General features: G+C 25.3%; 3 protein-coding genes across 3 annotated transcripts; all 3 read left to right on the top strand. All coding sequences in view use genetic code 6, as the record gives it.

The window, feature by feature from the left end:
• Positions 1-94: 94 nt before the first annotated feature.
• TTHERM_000785910 (cation channel family transporter) lies at positions 95-10,475 on the top strand (the record flags this gene model as incomplete). Its single annotated transcript, XM_012799214.1, has 17 exons — positions 95-113; positions 241-446; positions 542-834; positions 975-1,716; positions 1,823-2,408; positions 2,468-2,683; positions 2,753-3,645; positions 3,707-4,031; positions 4,107-5,657; positions 5,841-6,945; positions 7,008-7,406; positions 7,459-7,573; positions 7,762-8,154; positions 8,213-8,715; positions 8,792-9,174; positions 9,404-9,750; positions 9,807-10,475. The coding sequence occupies 17 exons, from the start codon at positions 95-97 to the stop codon at positions 10,473-10,475; spliced, it is 8,745 nt and encodes a 2,914-aa protein (XP_012654668.1).
• Positions 10,476-12,330: 1,855 nt separating this feature from the next.
• TTHERM_00785900 (cation channel family transporter) lies at positions 12,331-23,274 on the top strand (the record flags this gene model as incomplete). The annotated part of the gene is made up of 16 exons (XM_001022128.2): positions 12,331-12,349; positions 12,480-12,694; positions 12,760-13,052; positions 13,319-14,060; positions 14,359-15,190; positions 15,249-16,177; positions 16,247-16,565; positions 16,634-18,205; positions 18,503-19,601; positions 19,660-20,058; positions 20,111-20,225; positions 20,454-20,846; positions 21,170-21,672; positions 21,736-22,118; positions 22,181-22,527; positions 22,588-23,274. The coding sequence occupies 16 exons, from the start codon at positions 12,331-12,333 to the stop codon at positions 23,272-23,274; spliced, it is 8,847 nt and encodes a 2,948-aa protein (XP_001022128.2).
• Positions 23,275-23,725: 451 nt separating this feature from the next.
• Positions 23,726-24,673, top strand: TTHERM_00785890 (transmembrane protein, putative; the record flags this gene model as incomplete). The annotated part of the gene is made up of 2 exons (XM_001022127.2): positions 23,726-23,740; positions 23,807-24,673. The coding sequence occupies 2 exons, from the start codon at positions 23,726-23,728 to the stop codon at positions 24,671-24,673; spliced, it is 882 nt and encodes a 293-aa protein (XP_001022127.2).
• Between the last annotated feature and the right edge of the window lie 313 nt (positions 24,674-24,986).

Below are 24,986 nucleotides of genomic sequence, written 5' to 3'. Positions count from 1 at the left end.
TTAATTTTTTACATTAAATTATTATTAATAATTTATCTCTTAAATTAGATAGGATTAATAAACATTTATAGAAGAGCAAATATTAAAATAGTTTATGCGACCTTCAGTTTTAGGTAGTCTTTTTAGCTGATAGTGGTTCTTTTCTTTAAAAAAAGAACATTTATTTTAATTTTAAAAAAATTATTCTATTCCAAAAGGTTTTAGTTAAAATATATTTATAAATAAATAATAATATTTTAGAGGCTAATTGGATAAGAAAGCTTAAAAAGATTCTAAAAACAGAAATAAAAGAAGAAGCCATCGAAGAAGACCAGCTAAGTAGGTACAGCAAATTCTAGTAAAATGAAGAGCTCAAGAGATAAAGATCGGAAAGCTATTAAGATTATACAAGCTAAGATATGAACGAGAGCAGCTCTTTTGATTTAAAAAACCTATAGGAAGAAGCAGTAATTATATTAGAGCTAAATAAGATGTTTTAAAAATCTTAAACAAACTATTGAATCTTTTACAGATAAATATTTACTTTTTTTTTTTTTTGTAGGAAGAGCATAGAAATGCTTATATCAAAGTTGCGAATGCATTCGTAGAATAAAATTCAGATGATAGCGATAACGATATAGCTAGAGCTAATGAAACGGATTAGTAAAGAATTTAAAGAAAGGTAATCAAGAATCATGAAAGAGAATTTGAAGAAGATTTCTAGCTTAACAAGCTGAACGAAGATACTTATCCTATTTTAGATGTTGTAGAAATGAATGTTTTTGATAGAATAGCTATATTTTAAGATAATACAATATTTGAGAAAATTTATAAAAGGGTTTGGCTAACAAAAGAGTAACTTTTAAATATGTTTCTTTCAATTTACTCTTAGATAGATAGATAGATAAATTAGTTAATTAATAGTTCACATATCAATCTATCTTTTAATCAATTCAATTTCTTTTTTTTATTAACTTAAATAAATGAACAAATAGGCTTATTAGTTATTCTTGTTTCGTTATAGTAAATCACCCAATATTTACTATAATTTCTCTTGCTGTTATTATATTCAACTCCATTATGCTAGCTAAAGATGACCCTACAACAAATTCTGATAATAATCCAGAAATTGATTTGGCCTTACTAATTATTTATACTGTTGAAATGGGTTTAAAAATAGTAGCTTATGGTTTTATTTTTTCAAAAAACGCATATATAAAGGAAGGCTGGAATGTTATTGATTTAGTTATTATTGTTACAGGTTGGTTACCATATGTAGTGTCTTAAAACGCTTTTAATTTGAGTGCATTAAGATCTCTTAGAGTATTACGTCCATTAAGATCAATTAGCAAAGTCAAAGTACTCAATTAGCTTGTCACAGCACTATTTAGCTCAATTCCTCTTTTGAAAGATGCATTTATTATCTTATTATTTTTTTTTACTGTGTTTGCTATTGCTGGTCTTTAGCTCTTTACTGGTTAATTGAAAACTCGTTGTATCGATATTTACACAGGTATCAAGTATGGTGATGAAAATAATAATTTGTTTGTTTGTGCAGTAGATAGCGATTGTCCTCCTTTAAAAGGTGCAAGTTTCATATGTGCTAAGGGTATGGTTAGTCCAAATTCAGATTTTTATAACTTTGATACTTTTGGATGGTCACTTCTTAATGTCTACGTAGTTGTTAGTAATGAAGGATGGTCAACAATCATGTATTATGTTATGGTTGGCTTTAATGTAACTATTTTTTTTTTTTTCAATTTTCATATCACAAAAATAAATTTAGTATTTTAATTATGCCAACATTTTTAAAGTGAATTATTTTTAATAATAAATAAATAAGTTTTTTGCATTCATCTACTTCTTCCTGATAGTTTATCTTGGTACATGGCTTCTTGTTAACCTTTGTATGGGTATTATTGCTGTCAAGTATACAGAATCTATAGCTAATTAGAACACAATGGTAGCCATTAAAAAAGATGGAGAAGAAGGCTATAATATGTAGAATTTAATAAGATGGGGTATTTATAAATCAAATAAAGTGCTTTACAAAGAATTAGAGGAGTAAAAAAAGAAAAATAGGAGGTTATTTTAACTGAGCTTTTAAGTAAGCTCATTGTTAGCGTCTTATAGGAGGTCAGAAAAAAAGAATCCCACTAAATTAAATTAACCAAAAGCTATTGAATAGAAGCAGTTAAATAAAGTAGTTCCTCTAGCTTTGAATTAGCAGAGTTAAGATTTGTTTATTAATTCTGAAAACAACGAAGACTCTAAAAACCCAATAATAAAGTAATAGTAGATGGATCGCATAAATAGCGCAGATAATAATGGAAAAAATGGAAGCTCATAAAGTAAAAATTAAGGGAATAGCGAAGATTAAAACTTACAATAAGACAAAAATGAAAACATGAGGCAATTAACTAATTTAGGTAAAGCTATATTTAATCATAACTTTTTCATTAAAATATTAATTTATTTGTAAATTTAGTTATAGAAAATGGAGACTAGTAGCAAATACATAAAAATTATAAGAATCTACATGAAAACAATAACAAAAATCACCATAACACAAAAATTTTGAAAGAAGCTGCTCCTTTAGAAAGCAAAAAGCATTTAACTAGGAATTTTAGAAATGAAAAAAAGGGTACTTAACTTATTGATCCATCTGTTTTAGCAAGCGATCTTGAGATGATAAATTAAGAAAGTAAAAATAATTTTTCTACTTCTTTTATTTTATTGTTACTTAATTAATTTATTTATTTATAAAATAAAGATAACATTGGGAAAAAAAGAACTAAAAAAACTGGAACATATGTTAGAGGATTAAGGAATGGAACTCATCAAAATCAGACGAATATGAATCCTTAATAAAAAATAAAAAAGATAAATTTTGCTCCAATTTCTAAGTAAAAACCTAAATATAAAGAAGAAAAAATCAATGATGACCCTACTCCAAGAGAAGATTAGAATTACCTTGCAGTAGAATAAGATAATGATGAAGAAAATAGGAGAAAATCAAGAAATGTCCCATCATAAATTGTTGATATTAGGAGACAGTCTAAGAAAATAAAGCATTTATTCAAATAGAAAGATGAAGTGAGTGAGGATTAGCTAAAGTTAGATGATGATATTTTCTTACTTTAGTTGGAATAAAAAGAAAAGTTTACAAAAAATGACCTTATAGGTATAGAAGATGAAGAAATAGAAAATATTCATTTTAAAAAACTTTAGAATGATTTTAAATCTCTGAGATAAAATAAATAAATTGAGCAGAGATCTGCTTCATCTAAAAAGAATTCACATTAGACAAACTTTTAAAACCATTCAGAAGAACCAAAATAAGTTCATTAAAAAAGCAAAAGAAACACATCTGTAAGCTTATAAAAAAAGAGAGAAAATATGTTAAATGGAGAGAGAAAAAAAGACAAATCAAAGTCTTCAAGAAACTAACTTTAGGAGACTGAGAGCAGTGCTGATTCCTTATCTGATGTTTCGAAAATGTCCTTTTTGGAAATGGATGACACTCTTATTGATAAAACCCCAAGGAACAAAACAACTGTGATCAATAATTTGTATTAAGAGTTTGATATTAAAATTGGAAAAACTAGCAAAAAGCTTTAAGAGAAAAAAGCGACAAAATTACTTACTCAAAAATAAATAACTCCTGTAACATTTATTAAAATACCATTTATTTCTTATGAATTAAATTTTTAAAATATAATATTAGTCAATTAAGCATCTTAAAACTTATAACACTCAAGAATAAGAAAATTTTGAAGCCCCTAAAATAGAAGAGCAAATTCTTAAAAAAATAAATAAATAAATTGACTTAAAGGCTGAAGACTTTAAGCTAATGCTAGACTCAAAGTATTTGAAACCTAGAGTTGTTTATAGATAGACAAATGAGTATGAGGGAGATGTATAGCCCACAAAACTAAACAAATAAATACAAAAACTGAAAAATTAATAAGAGGAAAAAATAAAAAGGCTAAAATTTAGAGTCAAATAACAGTCAAGCATGATCGTACAAAAAGATAAGAAAAAGAAACTCTGTAAATTTTAAATTTTAATAGTTAATGATTTATTTGTAATTTATTAATAAATTTTTTATATTTAACACTTAACAGAAGTACAATATAAAATGCCTATATAAAGATCGAAAAGAATCGATACCATGTATGCTGAGAAAATGTTTAGGGATATTCTCGAAGGAAAAATTACAACTGAAAATCATTCTATTAAATAATCTAAAGTAGCAGACCCAAAAAATGATGGAATCAGTTTTGAGACAAATCCCTTCAAAATAGCAAAAAATATCGCATAAAGAAGTTAAAAAGGCGGAACTTCTGTTAAAAATGATGATGAAAAAAATGATATGAATTTTTTAACATAATAGAGACAGTTTTCAACAAACTAAAATAATTTATTTTTAAAACAAATCACAAATAAATAAAGAGTAAATGATGTTAATTCTTAGGTTAATAATGAAGATTCAAGTAGACAATAAGATGCAAATAGTTATGTAAATGGAGAACATGCAGAAAATAACTTAAATGGATAATAGGAAAATTCAAGACTTAACAATGATTCAGCAGCAGCTTAGTCTAATTAAGCTAAAAGTGTTAATGGAGAATATGAATAAAAAGGTTTAGTTCTAAAAAGAACTTTTAAGGATGAAGTTGATTAGATGGATAATAAATCTTAAAAAAATAGCTTAAATGGTTCAATTGCCTAGGGATCTGTAGACGAAAGACAAAACCCTAACAACAAAAGTCTAAATCAAGCCAATACTTCGTTTCGTTCAAAACTTACTAATAAATAGACTGAAAGAAAGATTAATGTGAGTGGAAATATTTAAGTCTCTAAAAAGGGTAAAAATTAAAAAGGAGACGAAATAGAAAATGATTGGAATCTTGAAAAAGCTATATAAAAAATTTTTATGGAGGAATAAGTGCTGGAAAAAGATCCTCTATTGGATGAAAAACCTAATGGTGATCAAAAGTTGTAAAAAATAGTTAATATCCAAACAGCTTAAGTTGATGTTCCAGCCAAGAATATTCAATAAAAATCCTAACATGATATTTTTATGTATTAGTTGGAGCAAAAGTTTATTAAAAAGGCAGAAAGGCAATTAGATATCTTGAATAATCATGAACCAAGTTAATCTCAAACAGACATTAAAAGTGTTAAGTCAGCAGATACAGGCATTCATTCTTTTAGTTAAGGAGCCTAATCAGAATTAAATAATAGTTCATCGAGTAGCTAACTCAGTTCTTCAACTAGAAACGTTCTTGTTAAGAAGACTGTCGAAGTCTTTGACATGGTTGCATTTTAAAATGAACCTGTTGATTTATAGTTTTTGCAACAAAGAAAGAAGGAGATATACAACCTTGAGAAAAAAGGAATCAATTAAATTAAAGTTCAAACTTCTGCGGATGATATCCTTTGGATAAGTTTAAGGAACAAAAACTAAAAAGCTTTAAATCAAGTTATTGACTCACTTAATTACTCAAGTAGAATCATAGAATAAAATGAAGGAGGATTTGTAGGTCTTGTTCAGGCATTTAGAAGGAGAATAAGAAAATTGGTTACACATTAGTAATTTGAGAATTTAGTCATGCTTTTTGTCTTATCAAATACTATTATCCTTTGTTTGGATGGTATTGTGCCAAGTTCAAGTATATTTTTCTTTATGATATGATATGATTAAATTTATTGATTAGGATAAATGTTATTTTATTACTCTGTTTTTTTTAGGATTTAAAAAATATTATTTAATAAAATAAAAACATTGTTTTCATTTTGTTATGGCAATAGAAAACTCTTAATTTTGATATTTATATATTAATTTATAAAATTAGGTTCAGCGACACTCACTCAATTAAATTATATTTTTACTATTATATTCGCAGTTGATATGGGCTTAAAGCTTATTGGATTAGGTTTTACTGAGTATGTATCAGATAAGATGAATATTTTTGATGCTATAATTGTAATTTTATCCATTTTAGAGCTTGCAGTTCTAAGTGGAAGTTCTTCTGTTAGTGCTTTTCGTTCATTAAGAATTTTAAGAGTGTTTAGAGTTTTAAGAGTTACAAGATTGCTAAGATCTTTGTAATTTATGAAAGTTTTAATTGCTGCGATATCGTCTACTTTGGAATAATTTATATACATCCTACTTTTACTTTTTTTAATCATGTTTATATATGCACTTTTAGGTATGAATATTTTTGGTGGAAATTGGCCTACATTCAATTCAAATATCCCTTCAAGATTCAATTACGATTAATTCTTAAATGCATATATGGCTGTACTTGATCTAGTTACTCTTGAAAATTGGAATGATCAGCTCACCACATGTTTACTTTCGAATGTTAGCAACTATGTCTGTTCAGCTTATCTGGTATCAATGATTTTTATTGGTAACTATATATTAATCGATTTAGTACTTGCTATTATGCTTGATTCATTTGAATCTGATGAAGTATAAAAAGATAGATAGGAAATTGAAAATAGATTTGAAATAGTTCAAGATATTACTTTTGGACATACTAGTATGGGTTCAACATTTATGAATAATTTATCTTAAAGTAATTATGCATCATCTAATAATATGAATAGAATTTCTACAGGATTACAAAACAGTAGTTTACATAATAGTGGTGGAATACAAAGATCAGCTACTTTATCAAAGCAGGCAATTTTAAAAACTAGCTCTTAAAATGATTCTGGATAGTTTGAAAAATAAAAGTCGGTTAATGGTGATGATGATAGTGTAAGTGAGAAAGGAGGAATAGCTTCTGAGTAAAACTTATAAGACACAGGTCCTAAAAAAAAGAATTAATTTTAATATTATGAAGGAGTTGAGTGTGAATAGTCACTCTATATATTTTCAAAAGATAATATCATAAGAAAAACACTTTACTATGTTTATAAGAATCCTTTATTTGATAAAGTAGTCTTACTGTAAATAAATTAATTATTCATTTAGTCATTTTATTATTAAAAAATTTTTTTATATATAATAGCGTTATTATCTTGACATCCTTCAAGTTAACATTTGATACTTACATTGGTTCTGCTGATGTGGGTGCAACCAAATTTAGCAATAATGCAGATTTATTTTTTACTATATTTTTCATATGTGAATGTGTAGTTAAGGTTGTTTCTTTAGGCTTTTTCTTGGATGAAGGTTCTTATTTAAGAGATTCTTGGTCTTAGTTAGATTTCTTTATAGTAATTAGCAGCATTATTGATTTAAGTTTATCATAGATTGATCTTGGTGCTATAAAAATTTTGAGATTACTCAGAACGTTACGTCCTCTCAGACTCTTATCGCAAAATAAATCGATGAAATTGATAGTAACGGCTCTATTATAGTCTATGGAAGGTATAGCAAACATGATATTTGTAGTACTACTTATTTGGTAAATAAAAAGTTAATTTTAGTTTTTGTTTAATTTCCTATTAAATATACAGGCTAATGTTTGCAATTCTTGCTATGAATTTGATGGGTGGAAAGCTCTTTTACTGCAATACAACAGGGGCAGTATTACAAAGCTCATATAACGTTTATTAGTATCCTTATGAAAAGGTAACTACCATTAAAATAATCTAGATGTTTATTAAAATATGATTAAAAATTGATTATTTCCTTAATACATTCATTTACTTACTCATAAATGAATGTATGCAATTGATATCAATAAGTATCATTTTAATAATAAAATAATTAATTTGATTTTTAACATTTAATTCAAATTTTTTTAAAAAAAAATAAAGTGTATGAAATTACCTGGAGCCTTTTGGGACAGATATCCTAATAATAATGATAATATAGGATTTAGTATGGTTATGTTGTTTGAACTTTCTACATTTGAAGGTTGGCCCAACTATTTCTGGTATTATATGGATGGTAGTGATACTGGTCCTGTTTGGAATAATAGCAAATATTTTAGCTTATTCTTTGCTGCTTTTATTTTTGTAGGAAGTTTCTTCTCAATTAACTTATTCACAGCTATTATATCATTTAACTTTGATATTGCTAGTAAAAAAGCTAAAAATGCTTATTTAACAGATGAGTAATCATAATGGATTGAACTTTAAAGGCTTATTGTTAGATCAACTCCAGATTTTACCTCTATGAAGCCACCTTCTAATTTTTTCAGAAAATTTGTAAATATTTTGAAACTTTTTAGCAGATAATTTGAAAATAAATAACTTTAAAATGTAGTTATGGAGAATAGTAGAATCTTAAAAGCTAGAAATATTTATTATAAGTTGTATTATAGGAAACGTTATAGTTATGGCTATGACATATGATACATCTCCTTAATCATTCGACTAGATTTTATCTAATATAAACTTAGCATTCACAAGTGTATTTATTGCAGAAAGTATTTGTAAAATAATAGCTTATGGTCCACAAGGATACTTCTATAAAGGTTGGAATTAATTTGACTTTTTCGTCGTATGTGCATCTATTGTTGATATAGTTATGACATTTTTAGGTAAATCTGTCATTGGTTTCTTAAGAGCTGGACCATAAATTATAAGAATTTTAAGAGTATTAAGAGTTTCCAGGCTTTTCAAATTAATGAAATCGTTCCAAGGACTAATGAAGCTAATTCAAACTACAATATTTGCCTTCCCTAAATTCCTGAATGCAACTTTACTTTTTGTTCTATTTTATTTCATATTTTCTATTTTGGCATGGTATTTATTCTCAGACCTACGGTAATCAAACAATTTTTATTAATTTCCTTTTGTGTATTAAATTCAATTTTATGAATCATTTTAATCAAATAAATAGTTCTGGATGGAGAATTAATACTTTTTGGAATTTTTCTAATTTCCACAGAGCTTTCATACTCCTATTTAGAATGAGCACAGGAGAAGATTGGTATTTAGTTATGTATGATACATTTAATGCCAAGGGAGTGTATGGCATCTTGTTCTTCGTTACATTCTACACAGTTTAGTCATATATCCTCATGAATTTGTTTGTCTTAATTATTATGAATGAATTTGAAGAAAATTACATTAATCCAGATAATCCATTAAACAATTTTAATGAGTAAGAAGATGACTTCAAAAAAAGATGGGTAATTATGACTATCAAAGACAGCGGAATTAAAATTCATGAAAAAAATATTCCTGATTTTTATTTCGAACTTTAAGAGCCTTTAGGTTTTGGTAAAATTTTATTAAATTTCTTTAAAACAATAATAAATAATAAACCTTTAAAAAATAAAAAAACAATTTTTTCTTTCAAAATTAAGATTCAAATAAATTTTAATTAAGCAAAAATTTTTGAATAGAGAAAGTAAATTAAAATTATTTCATTTAATTAATTATTTTTTAAAGAAAGAAAATTTTAATTTTTTTAGTAATTTAGTAACGTTTAAAATAATTTTTTCAATAGATTATAAAAGAAAATCAAATGAGTTTGTAGAAAAACTCAAAATGCATGACACTGAAATTACCCAAGATGAAATTAATTTGAAATTAGATAAATATAAAATCAGATAAAAATAAGAAGCAGATAAAAATGTTATGAGAATGAATATCTTTTGTGATTATGAAGGTTATGTTTATTATAATGAGTTACTCTACCAATTTATGAAGTTTTCACTTTATGAATAAGTATATGAACTTTCAATAGAAGATTAAAATGATCCTAAGTTGGTAAAAAAACATAATACAGCTTTAGATATTATGAGGAAAGAGGAGAAAGTTTCTATGAAAAAGATATAAATTATTAAGAAAAAAGTATACATTTTTTTAAAAAAAAGCAGTTTATTAATTCATTATTATTTAATTAATAGTAATCTAGTTTACTCAAATCAAAAATAGTCCATTAGCGTCAGTAAGGAGTAAATCCTATGGTAAGAAGGCTATTTGTTGGAATGGCATTCAAAAGTTGGTTGCAGTATAGCATAAAAATGTAAGATAACATGAATCAAATAAATTTCAACAGAGAGGACATATCTAGTCAAACAGATACAGATAACAGCTAAGATGAAGATTTGGAAAACGAAGAAGAAGAAAACTTGTTCTTAAATTAATCTTTTGAAGATGGAATATAGTTTAAAAAGTAAAAACCTAAGATTATCAAGCGGGAACATACAGTAGCATTGAGAATAGATGGCTTAAGAAAGTATCGGGAAGAATAAAATACTGGAAAACAAATCTATCAAGGAAAGAAGTACTTCTACATACCAGATACAAATATATATCAGATAGATAACTATGATGAATATAACAACTAAGATTATAATTCTCATACATTTTAAGTTGAATAAAAGTAAGATTTATAGGTCGAAAATAATTAGCTATATAGAAAAAGCATTTTTGACAGACCTTCGTTACGTATGGCAAATCCTCTATAATTTAGATAAAGCATAGCAAGTCTATAGTAAGATGATAGTAACGAAAAGAATGGTTCTTAATAAAATTTGACTCCAGGCTATCATTCTAAAGAAAAATAAAAATGATCTATTTATGTATATTTATTTATGTTTGACAAACTCAATTTCTAAGCTAATAAAATTTATCTTTTTATAAGTATTATCTATTATCAAATTATTCAATGTAAAATACATTATAAAATAAGCAAACAAACAAAATAAATAAATAAATAAAATCAGTCAATTAATAACAATTTCATTAAATTTTAATTAATTTAAAGATTGGAAAAAATATACTGATTATTATTAGACTGCTGCTTTTTAAATATTAATTAACACTAATAAGCAAATTTATTCGAAGCAATTATACCTTAAATATTTGGATTGGAAAAATAAATCATAATTTATTTGAAAAACAAAGAGATTTATAAAACTAACTGATCAAATATAAAAATTTAAATTATCTAAACTTTAAAATCAAAGAAAATCATAGATAATTACTTATTTATCTTTACATAAAATTACCATAAAAATAAAATAGTTCATAGCTGCTATATATATATGTTCAATAATAAGAAAAATTACAACAAATTATTTAAAATTATATAAACTTTAGTTTTTCTTACATAGTTTCCGTATATAATAAAAACTATTTAGTCTTTATAATTAATTATACTTTTTTTTGAATTACCGTAGAATACCCTTTAAGTCGCAAACAAAAATTCCTAGTTTTTCTTATTTTGTTAAAAACTCACAAAAAATAACTAGCAAACTTTGCGACTTAACAGATTAGGATTTTACTCGTATTCTACAGTAATTTTTAATAATCAGAAAAGAAAGTTGCTTGCTCAAATCTTAAATTAAAAATAAACAAATTTATTTGCATATGGATAAAATTTTTTTTTTATTTATCTATCTGATTATTGATTCTTAATTATTCTAAGCTTTTAATTGCTAAATTAAGTAAAGTTAGGCTAATAAAATATTTTTTATGTGAACCTATTTCTATTAAATGTATGGTCTTATAATAAATTTAATAAATAATATTCTTTTTGGAATAATATTAATAAATCATTTATTTATTTTTAATGTATTCAAATTGATTAAAATTTGATTATTGATAATATTTCTTTAAAGAGAGTAAAGTCAACTAACTAAATAAAAATACAAAAAGAAAATACTTATCACCAAAAACTTTAAAGATTAAAATTGCTTATTACAAGTTTTATTAATTCATTCATAAAAGAATTATTTCAATTTATTAAAAAATAAAAAATATTAATTTTAACATTTAAGTGAGGTTAGAATGTATTTATTAAACTTAATCAATTTTATATTAAATGATTATATTATTTTTTAATAAGAGAATCAAACTAAATTCAAATTGTTTTCATCTGAATTTATTTATTTATTTATACATTTTATTTTAAATGGTTGTATTTATTTGATTATTCATTTATTAAAAATATTATTTTTATTTTGATCACTTGTAAATGTAGTGATTAAAAGAATATTTTAATTTAAAAATGATTTGCTTTAAATTTAGTTTCTGATGAAAAAATAATATTTTGGAAAATGTTGTTTTTTATTTTTGGTGTTCAACTCATTTAATTGTTTCTATATTTAATTTAAATAGATAGGACGGACATGTGTCATATGTATGACACAATTTAACTCTATTAGGTATTTTTTTTCAATATTTTTTGCTATTTTTATAGTTAAGAATTAAAAAACTAGCTAATTAAAAATTTTGTAAAAAAACTTAAATAATTTTTTCTCCTCTTTCAAGCAAGTTGTAGAAGTGAGTATGCTTTATTCACATTCATTTATTTTACATTTAAAAACTAACATTATAGTATTCAATCAATTTTTAATTATTTATTTTGTTTAAAATTTAGAATTAAGAATAAGAATTAAAGAAACTAAATTTGCTAACAGCAAAATGAATTCATACGTTGTAGGTAATGAGTTTATTTTTTGTTAAAATGAATTACCATCTTTTAATTCAATAATAAATAGAAGCTCATCAAAATATTTGAGATAAAACTCATATCAATAGCAATAAAAAACATTTTTATTTTATTTATGTAGAGGCAAATTGGATTAGAAGGCTTAGGCAAGTGTTAAAGTAGGAGATACCTGAAGAAACAGAAGAAGATAAAACTTTTAAGAGAATAGAAAAGGCAAAAGCAGGTAAGGAGAAAAAGAGTTAAATAGATAACTTTAATAATAAAAATTAAGATATAAGTGATGATTCTTCTAACTCCTCTTCTTCTTTTGATTTAAATAACTTAGTAGAAGAAAATGTAAATTAGAAACAATCAAATTCACTTACTTGACAGGAAATTTAAATTATTTAAAAAAAAAATAGGAGAATTAGCGAAATGCATATATGAAGGTAGCTAATGCTTTTTTGGAGCAAGATTCAGATAAAAGTGATAATGAAATTTAAAAATTAAATAAAGAAAATGAATAGAGGCTTCAAAAAAAGATAGAAAATCATTATGAGTAAGAGTTCGAAACGGAATTTTAAATAAATAAGCTCAGTATAGACAATAATCCTGTTTTAGATGTAGTAGAAATGAACGTCTTTGACAGGATAGCTCTCTTTCAAGCAGTTACAATATTTGAAAAAATTTATAAGCAAGTCTGGTACATCAAAGAGTAATTAATTAATTAATATTTTAATTACCTTCATTTATTTTTGATTAAAAAACTGAATTGAAATAAATTTGTTTGCAAAAAGTTCTATTTTAAATTGAATGAAAATGAGTTTCTTAATTTACTCTTCTCTCTATTAAATATTTCTTTATATTAAATCACCCTGAATGGTTTTAATCTGGTGTTTTGTAAAATAAAATAAAACAAAACTTTTGTTGAATAAATAATCATAAAGCATTTTAATTTTACTTTTATTCTTATTTAAATAGAAAGATTAGCTATATTTGCTTTTGCATAATCAACCATAACATATTTACTGTGATTTCCTTGAGTGTAATTATATTTAATTCAGTTATGTTGGCAAGAGATGATCCTACAACTAACAGCGATAACAACCCAGCAATAGATCTCTCGCTACTAGTCATTTACACAGTAGAGATGGGCCTAAAAATTTTAGCTATGGGTTTCATATTCTCTAAAAATTCATATTTGAGTGAAGGATGGAATGTTTTGGATTTTGTTATCATAGTTACTGGATGGCTCCCTTATGTAATTAATTCTAGTTCTTTTAATTTGACAGCCTTGAGGTCTCTGAGAGTGCTTCGTCCTCTAAGATCAATAAGCAAAGTGAAAATTCTGAATTAACTTGTGACAGCCCTATTTACTGCTATACCTCTTTTGAAGGATGCTTTTATTATTTTATGCTTCTTCTTTGGTGTTTTTGGTATAGCTGGTCTGCAGCTCTTTTCTGGCTAATTAAAAACTCGTTGCATTGATATTTACACTGGAATTAAATTAGGTGATGAGAACAATAATTTATTTGTTTGTGCTTAAGATGGAGATTGTCCTATTTAATAAGGTATAAGCTACATTTGTGCTAAAGGAATGGTAAGTCCTAATAGTGACCTATATAACTTTGATACTTTTGGGTGGTCTTTACTAAATGTGTACGTAGTAGTTAGTAATGAAGGTTGGTCTACGATCATGCAATTTGTGATGGTTGGTTTTAACGTAATTTTTTATTTTATTTTACAACATATATGTATGGGAATAAACTTTTAAATAAATTAGTTTTTTTTGATAAAATATGTCTTATCAAAAAATAATTTTTATTTTATTGAGAAAGTTAATTTTTAATTTATTTTAGAATAAAAAAAGGTGCTTTATTTATTTCTTCATATTATTTTTCTTTAATTGATAAAGAAATAAATAATTTTTTTTGTTTTAAAACGTTTTGTTTTTCATCTATTTAAAAAAATATAATTTTAACGATAAGTAAATTAAATTTTATTTTCCTTTATAAAAAAAGTTTTTTGCCTTTATTTATTTCTTCCTAATTGTATATCTTGGTACTTGGTTGCTTGTTAATTTATGTATGGGTATTATAGCTGTTAAATATAGTGAATCGATAGCTAATTAGAGTATCTAGTCATCTATTAAGGGTAATCAAGAAGGATACAATATGCAAAATCTTATTAGATGGGGAATTTACAAATCAAATAAAATTCTTTATAAAGAGCTAGATGAGCAGAAGAAGAAGAAAAAAAACTGGTTTGATTTAAGTTTTTCAATGAGTTCATTACTAGCATCTTACAAAAGAAAAAGTTAAAAGTTTGAAACTCCTCAATTATAAGGCATAGGAAGTTAGGAATAACATCATTTGAAGCACAGTAAAATTCTTCCGTTAGATTTAAATACCTAGACTGAATCAAAGATATATCCTAAAACTGAAAACGATTAGAAAATAAACCAAAATGAATAAACGCCTAAAATTAATTTGATAGAGAAAACTCCAATAAATGAAAATTAGCAAGAAGAGCAAAACAAAAATAGCGATGAAAAAAACAGTGTTAATAAAAAGTAAGCTGTATTGAATGGAAACGATAACCGTTCAAATGGAAATTCTACCCCTTTATCTGCTAAAGTTCAGTTATCCTTAGGGATTATTCGATAAAATTCTAACTTAAACTAATTAAACGAAGATGCTAAAAATTCTAATAAAAAATAATATGAGCACAGTAAATATAAAAGTGATAAGTAAAAAACGAAATTAATTGTTTAAACCACAGAAAAAAAAACCTTAAATGGGATTGTTGACCCTTCTATTTTAGCCAACAAACTTGAATTCATAAAGACAGAATGTAATTTTTAGCTTATTTTTTTATTTATTTTTAACATTTTTTAAAAACAAACAAATAGAAATCTAATAAAAAAAAACTTCAAAAAAATTGATCTCAGCTTCAAAGGATATGCATCCTAAAGTAGAAAGTAGCTTCTAAAGGTACTACGAATTATAGAACCAAAAGATGGATCAGAAAAAGCTAAATTTTGCTCCTATTCAGAAGCAAAAACCCCAACAGTAGGAATAAAAACCATCTCTTAACAAAATTTAAGCTGCTCATAAAGAAACTAACGAGGGATAACAAATATCTAGGAAAAAATCAAAAAATGGCCATGAAATTAGAAGAGCCTCTAAGAAACTAAATAATATGTTTCAGTTTTAAGAAAATTTTAAAGAGGAGGAAGAAGAAAGTGATGAAGATTTTTTGATGTAAATAGAAAATTGTAAAGAATTTAACAATTAAAATGGTATAAATTAAAATGATGATTAGTAAATAGAAGAAAATTATTTAAATTAAATTCACAACACTTTAGCTTTTTAATCTTTAAAGTAAAAAAAATTGGAAAAAAAGAAATAACATGATCCTAATTTAGAGAATAAAAAACGAGAGAATAATGAGATAGCTATGTACTCTCATTCTTAAGATTCTAAAGTTAAAAAAAATTCAGAAAATAGGTCTTCATCTCTCAATATTCAAAAAAAGAAAGACTTTACATTTAAAAGAGGTACAAAGGAAATATCAAATTCAAACAATACAAATAAAATGTCTTAGAATACAGAAACAAACAGTAACGAAGAATCTTTATCAGATATTTCTGAAATGTCATTCCTTGTTTAAGAAGATTAAGAGTAGGAAAGAAATGTAAAACCTTAGCTAAACAGAAAGAGTACTATGCTAAACAATATGTTCAATGAGTTAGAGATTTAAGTGTTAAAAAATAAAAAGTTAAATTTTGAAAATAAGTAAAAAAATGTTCAAGGGCAAGGGCACAGAAAATCTACCAAGGTAAGAAAGAAGCTTATTAGAATAATTTAGAATTAATTTTACATAAATTAAATATTATTTTATAATCAGAATGTAAAATAGGTGACAGAAAAGTATGAATCGTTATTAAGTTAAGAGACTAATAATATAGAGTAGTAACTCTAAAGTAAAATTAATAAATAGATAGACTAGAAAGCAGAAGATTTTAGGTTGTTACTAGATACTAAGTATTTGAAACCTAGAGTTATCTATGCAGAAACAAACGATTACACCCCTGAGATACTTCCTACTAAGTTATAAAAGCAGACAGAGTTATTTTTAAAATCTCAAGATGAAAAAATGAAAGGAATGAGATTTAGGTTAAAATAATAGTCAAGCTTGGTTTTCAAGAAAGAAAAGGCATAAAAAAGTAGAATTAAATAAAATTTTTTTCATTTAAAATTTTTAAACTAATAAATTTTTTTATGTGATGAAAAGAATTGCAATTCAAACTACCATTCTCTAAATCTAAAAGAGTAGAAGTTTTGTAGGAGGATCTCATATTAGATGCAATGCTGGCAGGAAAATTTACAACAGATAATTAATCAATTAAATATTCAAAGCAAGCAGATTAGAAGAATGATCTACAAAGCTACGATAGTCCTAATCCCTTTAGACAAACTAAAATGAGTGGATTTATGCAGAAGACAACACTTAACAAAGCATTTTCTTCAAAAGAGGAAGAAAAAAACAGCGTCGCTTTGTATAGTTAACCAAAACAACTTATGCCATTTAGTCCTAATATAAATGCTAAATAAATATTTTTAAAACAGTAATTTAACTTCGAATCTAATATTTAGTCATAAGTGGATGATAAAAAAGCTTAGAGTATAGTCAGCAAATAAGATAATAATTACTAGAAAGACCTTAACAATTCTATAAATTAAGATTTAGATGCCTTAAATAGTCCTTCAAACCAAGCAAAAAGTGTTAAAGACTATTCTGAAATTAAAGATTCACCAAGAAAAGATGGCAAAAAAGAAATTTTCATTAATGGAGGAGAAGACAAGAATGATAAATCAGTAAGAAGTAGTAAAAATGTTTCCATAGTTTAATCAAATGAATAGGATTAACAAAATTTTACTTCAAGAATGTAAAGTCTGAGAAATAGAAATGATAGCAACTAATCTAATTAAGACCAACTTAACTCTTCATTACGCTCAAAAATTATTGCCAAGCCAACTGATAAGAAATTGAATACAAGTGGAGCTATTTTTTAGCAAAAGAAAGGAAAAAATTAAAAAGGTGATGAAGTGGAAAACTAATGGGATATCTAAAAGGCAATCCAAAAAATATTTACAGATTAAACAGAACTAGAAAAGGATGAGCAACAATAACAGCAAGATGATTAAGATTAAAAGCAGACCAATTTGAAAGGTTAAAAAACTTAAGTCTAATCAACCAAGGCATAGCAATAGAAAAATACTTATGATGTTATGATGTATTAATTAGAGTAAAAAATTATCAAAAAAGCAGAGAGGTAATTAGATATCTTAAATAAATCTCCGTCAATTCAAGCACCTCAAGCTGATAACAAAAGTGTGAAATCAGTAGATACTGTTTTAACAACATAGAATTCAATGAATGATGAAAATGATGCTAACTCAACACAAAAAAATATTTTCTAAAACCAACAGGTCGAAGCTTTTGACTTTGAATAGTTTTAATAAGAATCTGCTGAATACAAATATTTATAACAAAGAAAGAAAGATATTTAAAATTTTGAAAAAAAAGGAATATGTGAATTGAAAGTATAAACATCTGCAGATGATGTATTATCTATAAGTCTCAAATATAAATAATAAGATGCTCTCAGCAAGGTCTTGGATACAATTAATTGTAGATAAGATATCATAGAATAAAATGAAGGAGGAATTATAGGAATAATTTAAGCTATCAGAAGAAGGGTAAAAGGTTTCGTCATGCACCCTGTTTTTGAAAATTTGATAATGCTTTGTGTTTTACTTAACACTGTTGTCCTTTGTATGGATGGAATTATACCAACTTCAAGTAATTAACTAATTTATTAATTATATTTCACTCCTTTATTCAACAATTTGTAATAAGCAAATAATTAATTTATTTTAAGCATCGCTAATTAACTAAACCCCTTTTTATGATTAAAAAAAGATTAACTCTTGCTTTTAAGCAAACTATATTTTCTATAAAATCAAAATTTTTATTTCAAACTAATATTTAAAACAATCAATTCATTTTTTATTTATTTAAGAATCACTCCAAATTTAAAATACGAATTTTTGTTTTATATTTAAAATGATTTAAATTTTTTTATTTATTTATTTAAAGGCGCTTATATTTTAGATACTTTTAACCTTATTTTTACAATTCTTTTCGCGATTGATATGGGTCTAAAAATAATTGGTATGGGTTTAGTTATGTATGCTTCTGATAAAATGAATATTTTTGATGCAGTTATAGTAAGCTTGTCTATTTTTGAATTGATTTTCTTGAATGGTACAAGCTCTGTGAGCGCTCTTCGTTCTATTAGAATTTTAAGAGTCTTCAGAGTACTGAGAGTAACAAGATTACTTAGATCCTTGTAATTCATGAAGATTTTAGTCACTGCCATTTCTTCTACTTTAGAATAATTTATATATATTTTGTTATTATTATTTTTAATTATGTTTATTTACGCTCTTTTGGGAATGAGCTTGTTTGGAGGTAATTGGCCAGTTTATAATTCAAATATCCCTTCTAGATTAAACTACGATTAATTTATTAATGCTGCTTTTGCTGTCTTGGATCTGCTCACATTAGAAAATTGGAATGATTAGCTTACAAACTGTCTAATTTCAAATGTTAGTAATTATGTATGCACAGCTTACTTAATTTCAATGATTTTCATAGGAAATTACATACTCTTAGGCTTAGTTCTAGCTATTATGCTAGATTCTTTCAATTCTGCTGAAGTTTAAAACGACAGACAGGAAATAGAAAACAGGTTTGAGATTGTTTAGGATTTAACTTTTGGACATACAAGCATGGGTACAACTTTCATGAATAATTTATCACAAAGTATGGGGAATTAATCATCTAACAATATGAGCAGAATTTCAGGTGGTATTTAACAGAGTGGTGGTTTACAGAGATCTGCCACACTTTCAAGACAAGTAATCAATAAATTAAGCTAATCCAATGACTCAGGCCAACTCGACAAATCTAAATCTATTATAGGAGGGGATGATCATAGTAGTAGTGATAGAGTAACTTCTATAAATTCAGAATCAAAATTAAAGCAGGATAATAAAAAAAATAAGAATAAATTTATATGGTTCGAAGGTGTTGAGTGTGAGAAGTCCTTGTTTTTATTTTCAAAAGAGGGAAATTTTAGAAAATCTATTTATTACATTTATAAGCACGCCATGTTCGAAAAAATAGTTTTATTGTAAATTTTTTTTAATTTTTTCAATATTTTAAATTTATTTTATTTAAATTTAAAACAGAATAATTATTTTAACATCATTTAAACTTACTTTCGATACTTATATTGGTACAGCAGATGTTACAGCCACATAATTTAGTAATGATGCCGATTTATTTTTTACAATATTTTTCTTGTGTGAATGCCTAATTAAAGTTATTGCTCTTGGATTCATATTAGACGAAGGTTCTTATTTGAGAGATAACTGGTGTTAATTAGATTTCTTTATAGTTGTTAGTAGTTTAGTAGATCTTAGCTTATCATCAGTAAACTTAAATGCAATTAAAATACTTAGACTTTTAAGAACTCTTCGTCCATTAAGACTTTTATCTCAAAATAAATCAATGAAGCTAATAGTAACTGCGCTCATGGAATCTATCGGCGGTATCGCTAATATGATTATAGTTGTGCTTCTAATTTGGTAAATGTTTTCTTCTTACTCAATTATTTCTCATTTTTAAAATATTAATTAGGCTTATGTTTGCTATCCTTGGTTTAAATTTGATGTAGGGAAAGCTCTTTTATTGTAATACTACTGGAGCCGCTCTATCTGGGTCATACAATGTCTACAATTACCCAAAGAAATAGGTAAAATATATTAATTTCTTTATTTAAAATCTCTATTTAATTAAATCCAAGGAATCAATCTTTAAAAAAAATTTTCTCTTTAAAATATTTTAATGGATGGATGATCATTTATTTGGTTATGATGGTGATAAAATAAAAATTAAATTTAAATCACCTTTAAATTAAAAATATATTAAGATACTAAAATACATCAAAAACGGTTTTTCTTTTTTAACACATTAAATAAAGTGTGAGCAACTACCAGGGGCATTTTGGGATAGATATCCAAACAACAGCGACAACATAGGATTCAGCATGGTTATGCTTTTTGTACTCTCAACATTTGAAGGATGGCCTAACTATGTTTGGTATTATTTAGATGGAAGTGATACTGGTCCAGTATGGAATAATAGTAGATATTTTGGAGTATTCTTTACTGTTTTTATATTTGTTGGAAGCTTCTTTTCTATCAACTTATTTACAGCCATTATATCCTTTAATTTTGATATTGCCACTAAAAAAGCTAAAAATGCATTTTTGACAGATGACTAGTCTTAGTGGATAGAACTTTAAAGACTTATAGTCAAATCTACACCTGATTATGCTTCCATGAAACCTCCTGATAACAATTTTAGAAAGATAGTAAAATTTTATTTTATTATTAATTCTATTATGATTTATTGACAACTCTCATTAATTAAGGCCCTATCCCATAATTTTTGCTCAGTTTTCGGTCCTTTTTAAGAATAAAATTTCAAAACAATTTTTTATAACATAAGCTAGAATTTTGAATATCTTACATTAAGCTAAATATTTTAGATTGATAAATTAAAATAAAAAGTAAAAACTATGCTATTATATAAAATCAAGAAAATATAAAAATAGTTAACAAATTTATGATAGTTAATTTATTCAATAATATTTTTTATAATTTTGCTTTTATTTATTATTAACTTTTTGATTAGTTATGGAGAATATCTGAATCACCTAAACTTGATATATTTATCATATTCTGTATTATTGGAAATGTTGTGGTGATGGCTATGGCTTATGATACATCTAGTTCTAATTATGATTTTATATTGCAATCAGTTAATCTGGGTTTTACTGGTGTTTTTATAGCAGAATGTATCATAAAAATAATTGCTTATGGCATTTAGGGTTATTTTTATAAAGGTTGGAATTAATTTGACTTCTTTGTAGTTTGCGCTTCTGTTGTAGACATTATTATGAGTTATTCTGGAAAATCTTTTTTCTCATTTTTGAAAGCTGGTCCTTAAATTGCGAGAGTGCTAAGAGTGCTGAGAGTTTCTAGACTTTTAAAGTTGATTAAATCCTTTTAAGGGTTGTAGAAGTTGATTTAAACAACAGTATTTGCCTTCCCTAAATTCTTGAATGCAACATTACTATTTGTTCTCTTTTATTTTATTTTTTCTATACTTGCTTGGTTTTTGTTTTCAGATTTGCAGTAACTAACAACTTTACATATATAGTATTTTTATCAATATTTTTATCAAATTAAATATTAAAGATCGGGATGGAGACTCAGTACTTTTTGGAATTTTACAAATTTTCACAGGGCAATTATTCTTTTAGTTAGAATGAGTACTGGAGAGGATTGGTATCTTGTTATGTATGATACATTTAATGCTAAAGGAGTAATTGGATTGATATTTTTTGTATCTTTCTACACCGTTTAATCATATATTCTCATGAACTTGTTTGTCTTGATTATCATGAATGAGTTTGAAGAAAACTATATCAATCCTGATAATCCTCTTTCTAACTTTAATGAATAAGAAGAGTAATTTAAAAAGAGATGGGTTTAGATGACTTAAAAGGACAGCGGTATAAAAATACATGAAAAATATTTAACTGAATTTTACTTTGAGCTCCCTGCTCCATTAGGATTTGGTAAATTTTGCATTAACATAATAAATATAAAAAATTTAATAAATTGATTGATAATTAAATAGATTTTCTACGTAAATCTGAAGACTTTGTTGATTAAATCAAATCTAGGGATAATAGTATCACCCATGAAGAAATATAAAGCAGACTTGATAGATTCAGGATTAGGCAAAGATAAGAAGCTGATAAAAATATTATGAAAATGAATGTTTTTTGTGACTATGAAGGATATATATATTTCAATGATCTTTTTTACTAACTATTCAAATTTTCTTTGTACAGCTCAGTTTATGAGCTAGATGTAAACAGCTAAGAGGATCCTAAGGCTCTTTAGAGGCATAATACTGCTCTAGAAATATTGAAAAAAGAAGAGAAAGTTACATGGAAAAAAATAGGCATAATTAAGAAGAAGGTATCATTTATTTAAAGATTTTTTAAATTAATGAAAATAATTTTTTTTCTTAAATAAAAGCAATCAAGTTTATTGAAGGCAAAGATTGTTCTATAACGCCAATAAGGTGTTAATCCTATGGTAAGAAGATTGTTTGTTGGAATGGCATTTAAGAGTTGGCTCTAATATAGTATCAGAACCTAAGATAATTTAAATCAAATTAACTTCAATAAAGATGATATATCTAGCCAAACAGACTCTGAAAATAGCTAGGATGAAAATAATGAATAAATAGATAATTTTTATTTAGATGAATCATTTGAAGATGGAATTTAGTTTAAAAAATAGAAACCAGGTATTATTAAAAGAGAACATACAATTACTTTTAGACCTGGTGGCCTTAAAAAATATAGAGATGAGCATGAAAAGTAATAGTAGATTAAATAAAACAAAAAATATCACCGCTTGCCAAATGTAGATGTTTACTAATAAGACTGCTATGATGAAAAAAATGCTAAATACTTTGAAGTAGACGAAGATGATGTTTATGTTGAAACTAAGCATTACATTTAAGAAGAAACAGGCAGAAAGAGTATCCTTTAGAGACCTTCAATTCTTTTTGCTAATCCTCTTTAACCTAGAAAGAGTGTATTACATACATTAGTATCAGAAAAAGATAATTCTGATGTTAGAAAATCAATAAATTAAAAGTATTAAAATATTATGAAAGAAAATGCAATATTAGAAAGTGATAATGAACAAAAGTGATAATAAACCATATATATACATATATATATATATATGTCTTTTTTCTAAATTGTGATTGATTCTTCAAAATGATAAAAAAACCAATTTTATTAATAATAAATCTTAATGATCTACTTTTTTCATTACAATATATTTTTAAATTATTTCCTATAAATACAGTATAACCTATCAAAGTGGGCATGATATATTAAGGGCAAATTTATATTAAAGGTAAAATTTTAAATCTTCTTCTCCAATTTGGAGATCAGAGTATTTCATAAATAATATCAAATTTATGGTATATATTAATACTTAAGATTTATAAATTATTATTAATAGGGGTACTTTATAAATTCTCCAAATCCTTTTGATGTTTTAATTTGTTAGAATCTATTTTTTTTAGTTATTTAATTAAAAATAAACAAAAGATAATTAATTTTGCAAAAAATAAAGACAAAAAGAGTATTAAACGATGAAAATGCTATAAGTAAACAAATTATTTTGGTTAGGAATAATTATTTATGTGCCAATATGTATTTATTTATATTGGTAGTCATATAGTTCCACAAATGGCTTTAGATTTCTGATGAAAATATAACAAATAGTTCCTGCTCCAGGAACTAGTCACTCAATCATCGACATCTTTTAATAATATCAACATTATTTAACTTTTATCTTTATTGCTAGCATTGCAAATTTTAGTACGCCTTCATTCACTATACTTATTTTCATTATCTGCTTTTTTTTAATATGCTGCCGCACTTAAGTCAGTAGAGAAAGATATCTTAGCTTCTTATCATTTGCTAATCCTTATGCAATAATTATATCAATCTATCATAAAGAAGAATATAATCCGAGCTTGTATGAAAGTTGCTTTAAAAATAAAAATTTTCTATTATATCTAGTTGGTTTATATTCATTAGGGTTTTGTGTCTTAAATTTGGGTGGGATTGGGCTACAGTGCCGTGAAATTTACTTAAATTAGCATAATTTGTCTAAATTCTATGATTTACATAGTTAATTAGTTATATAAATCGAAAAAGATGCTAAGGAAAGTAGTCATAAAAATAATTGTAAAATTAATCCTCTCGATGATAAACCAAATCCATAATACATATTTAGCCCTTACTGTGAAGTCACAGCAGAATAGTTTCTAGAAAGCTTAGAGCAAGACAAAAAATTTTATGATGGTTATGTTCTGCAGAATGATTTTACAACAAAAAATGTTATATGCGTAATTGTTCTATTTTCTTATGGTATATATTCAGGATTAACAACGGTTTACAGTCTTATAACAAAAAATCTTTGCGGCTCATGCGTGGTTGGTTATCATACCTTTGAAAATGGCTAATACATTCCTTATACTGTTTATGCGAGAAGGAAGCAAATAGTGCCAATCTGTTAGGAAGAAATAATTTGAGCGAAGAAAGAAATAATTTGGGTGATGAAAAAAAAATTTAAAAACTAACAAAATTAATTCTTTATTTTATGATTTATTGTAAAAAAATACATTTATTATTTTAATAAATTTGCATTCAAAACAAAAATTTAATTAATTTGATAGTTTATTATAAATTTATACAATTTAAATGATATTTTCTTCAATTAAATGCTTAAAAAATCTCTAATTAATTAAATTACAATATATTCAAAAACTTCCTTTATAATTAATTACATTTATTTTTTCTTTTTAATTTTTTATTTAATTTACAAAATAAAGAGCAAAGATTCAT

The sequence above is a fragment of the Tetrahymena thermophila genome (assembly GCF_000189635.1).
Source record: "Tetrahymena thermophila SB210 genomic scaffold scf_8254491, whole genome shotgun sequence".
Taxonomy (NCBI): Eukaryota; Ciliophora; class Oligohymenophorea; order Hymenostomatida; family Tetrahymenidae; genus Tetrahymena; species Tetrahymena thermophila.
This window is presented reverse-complemented; position numbering and strand designations above follow the sequence as displayed.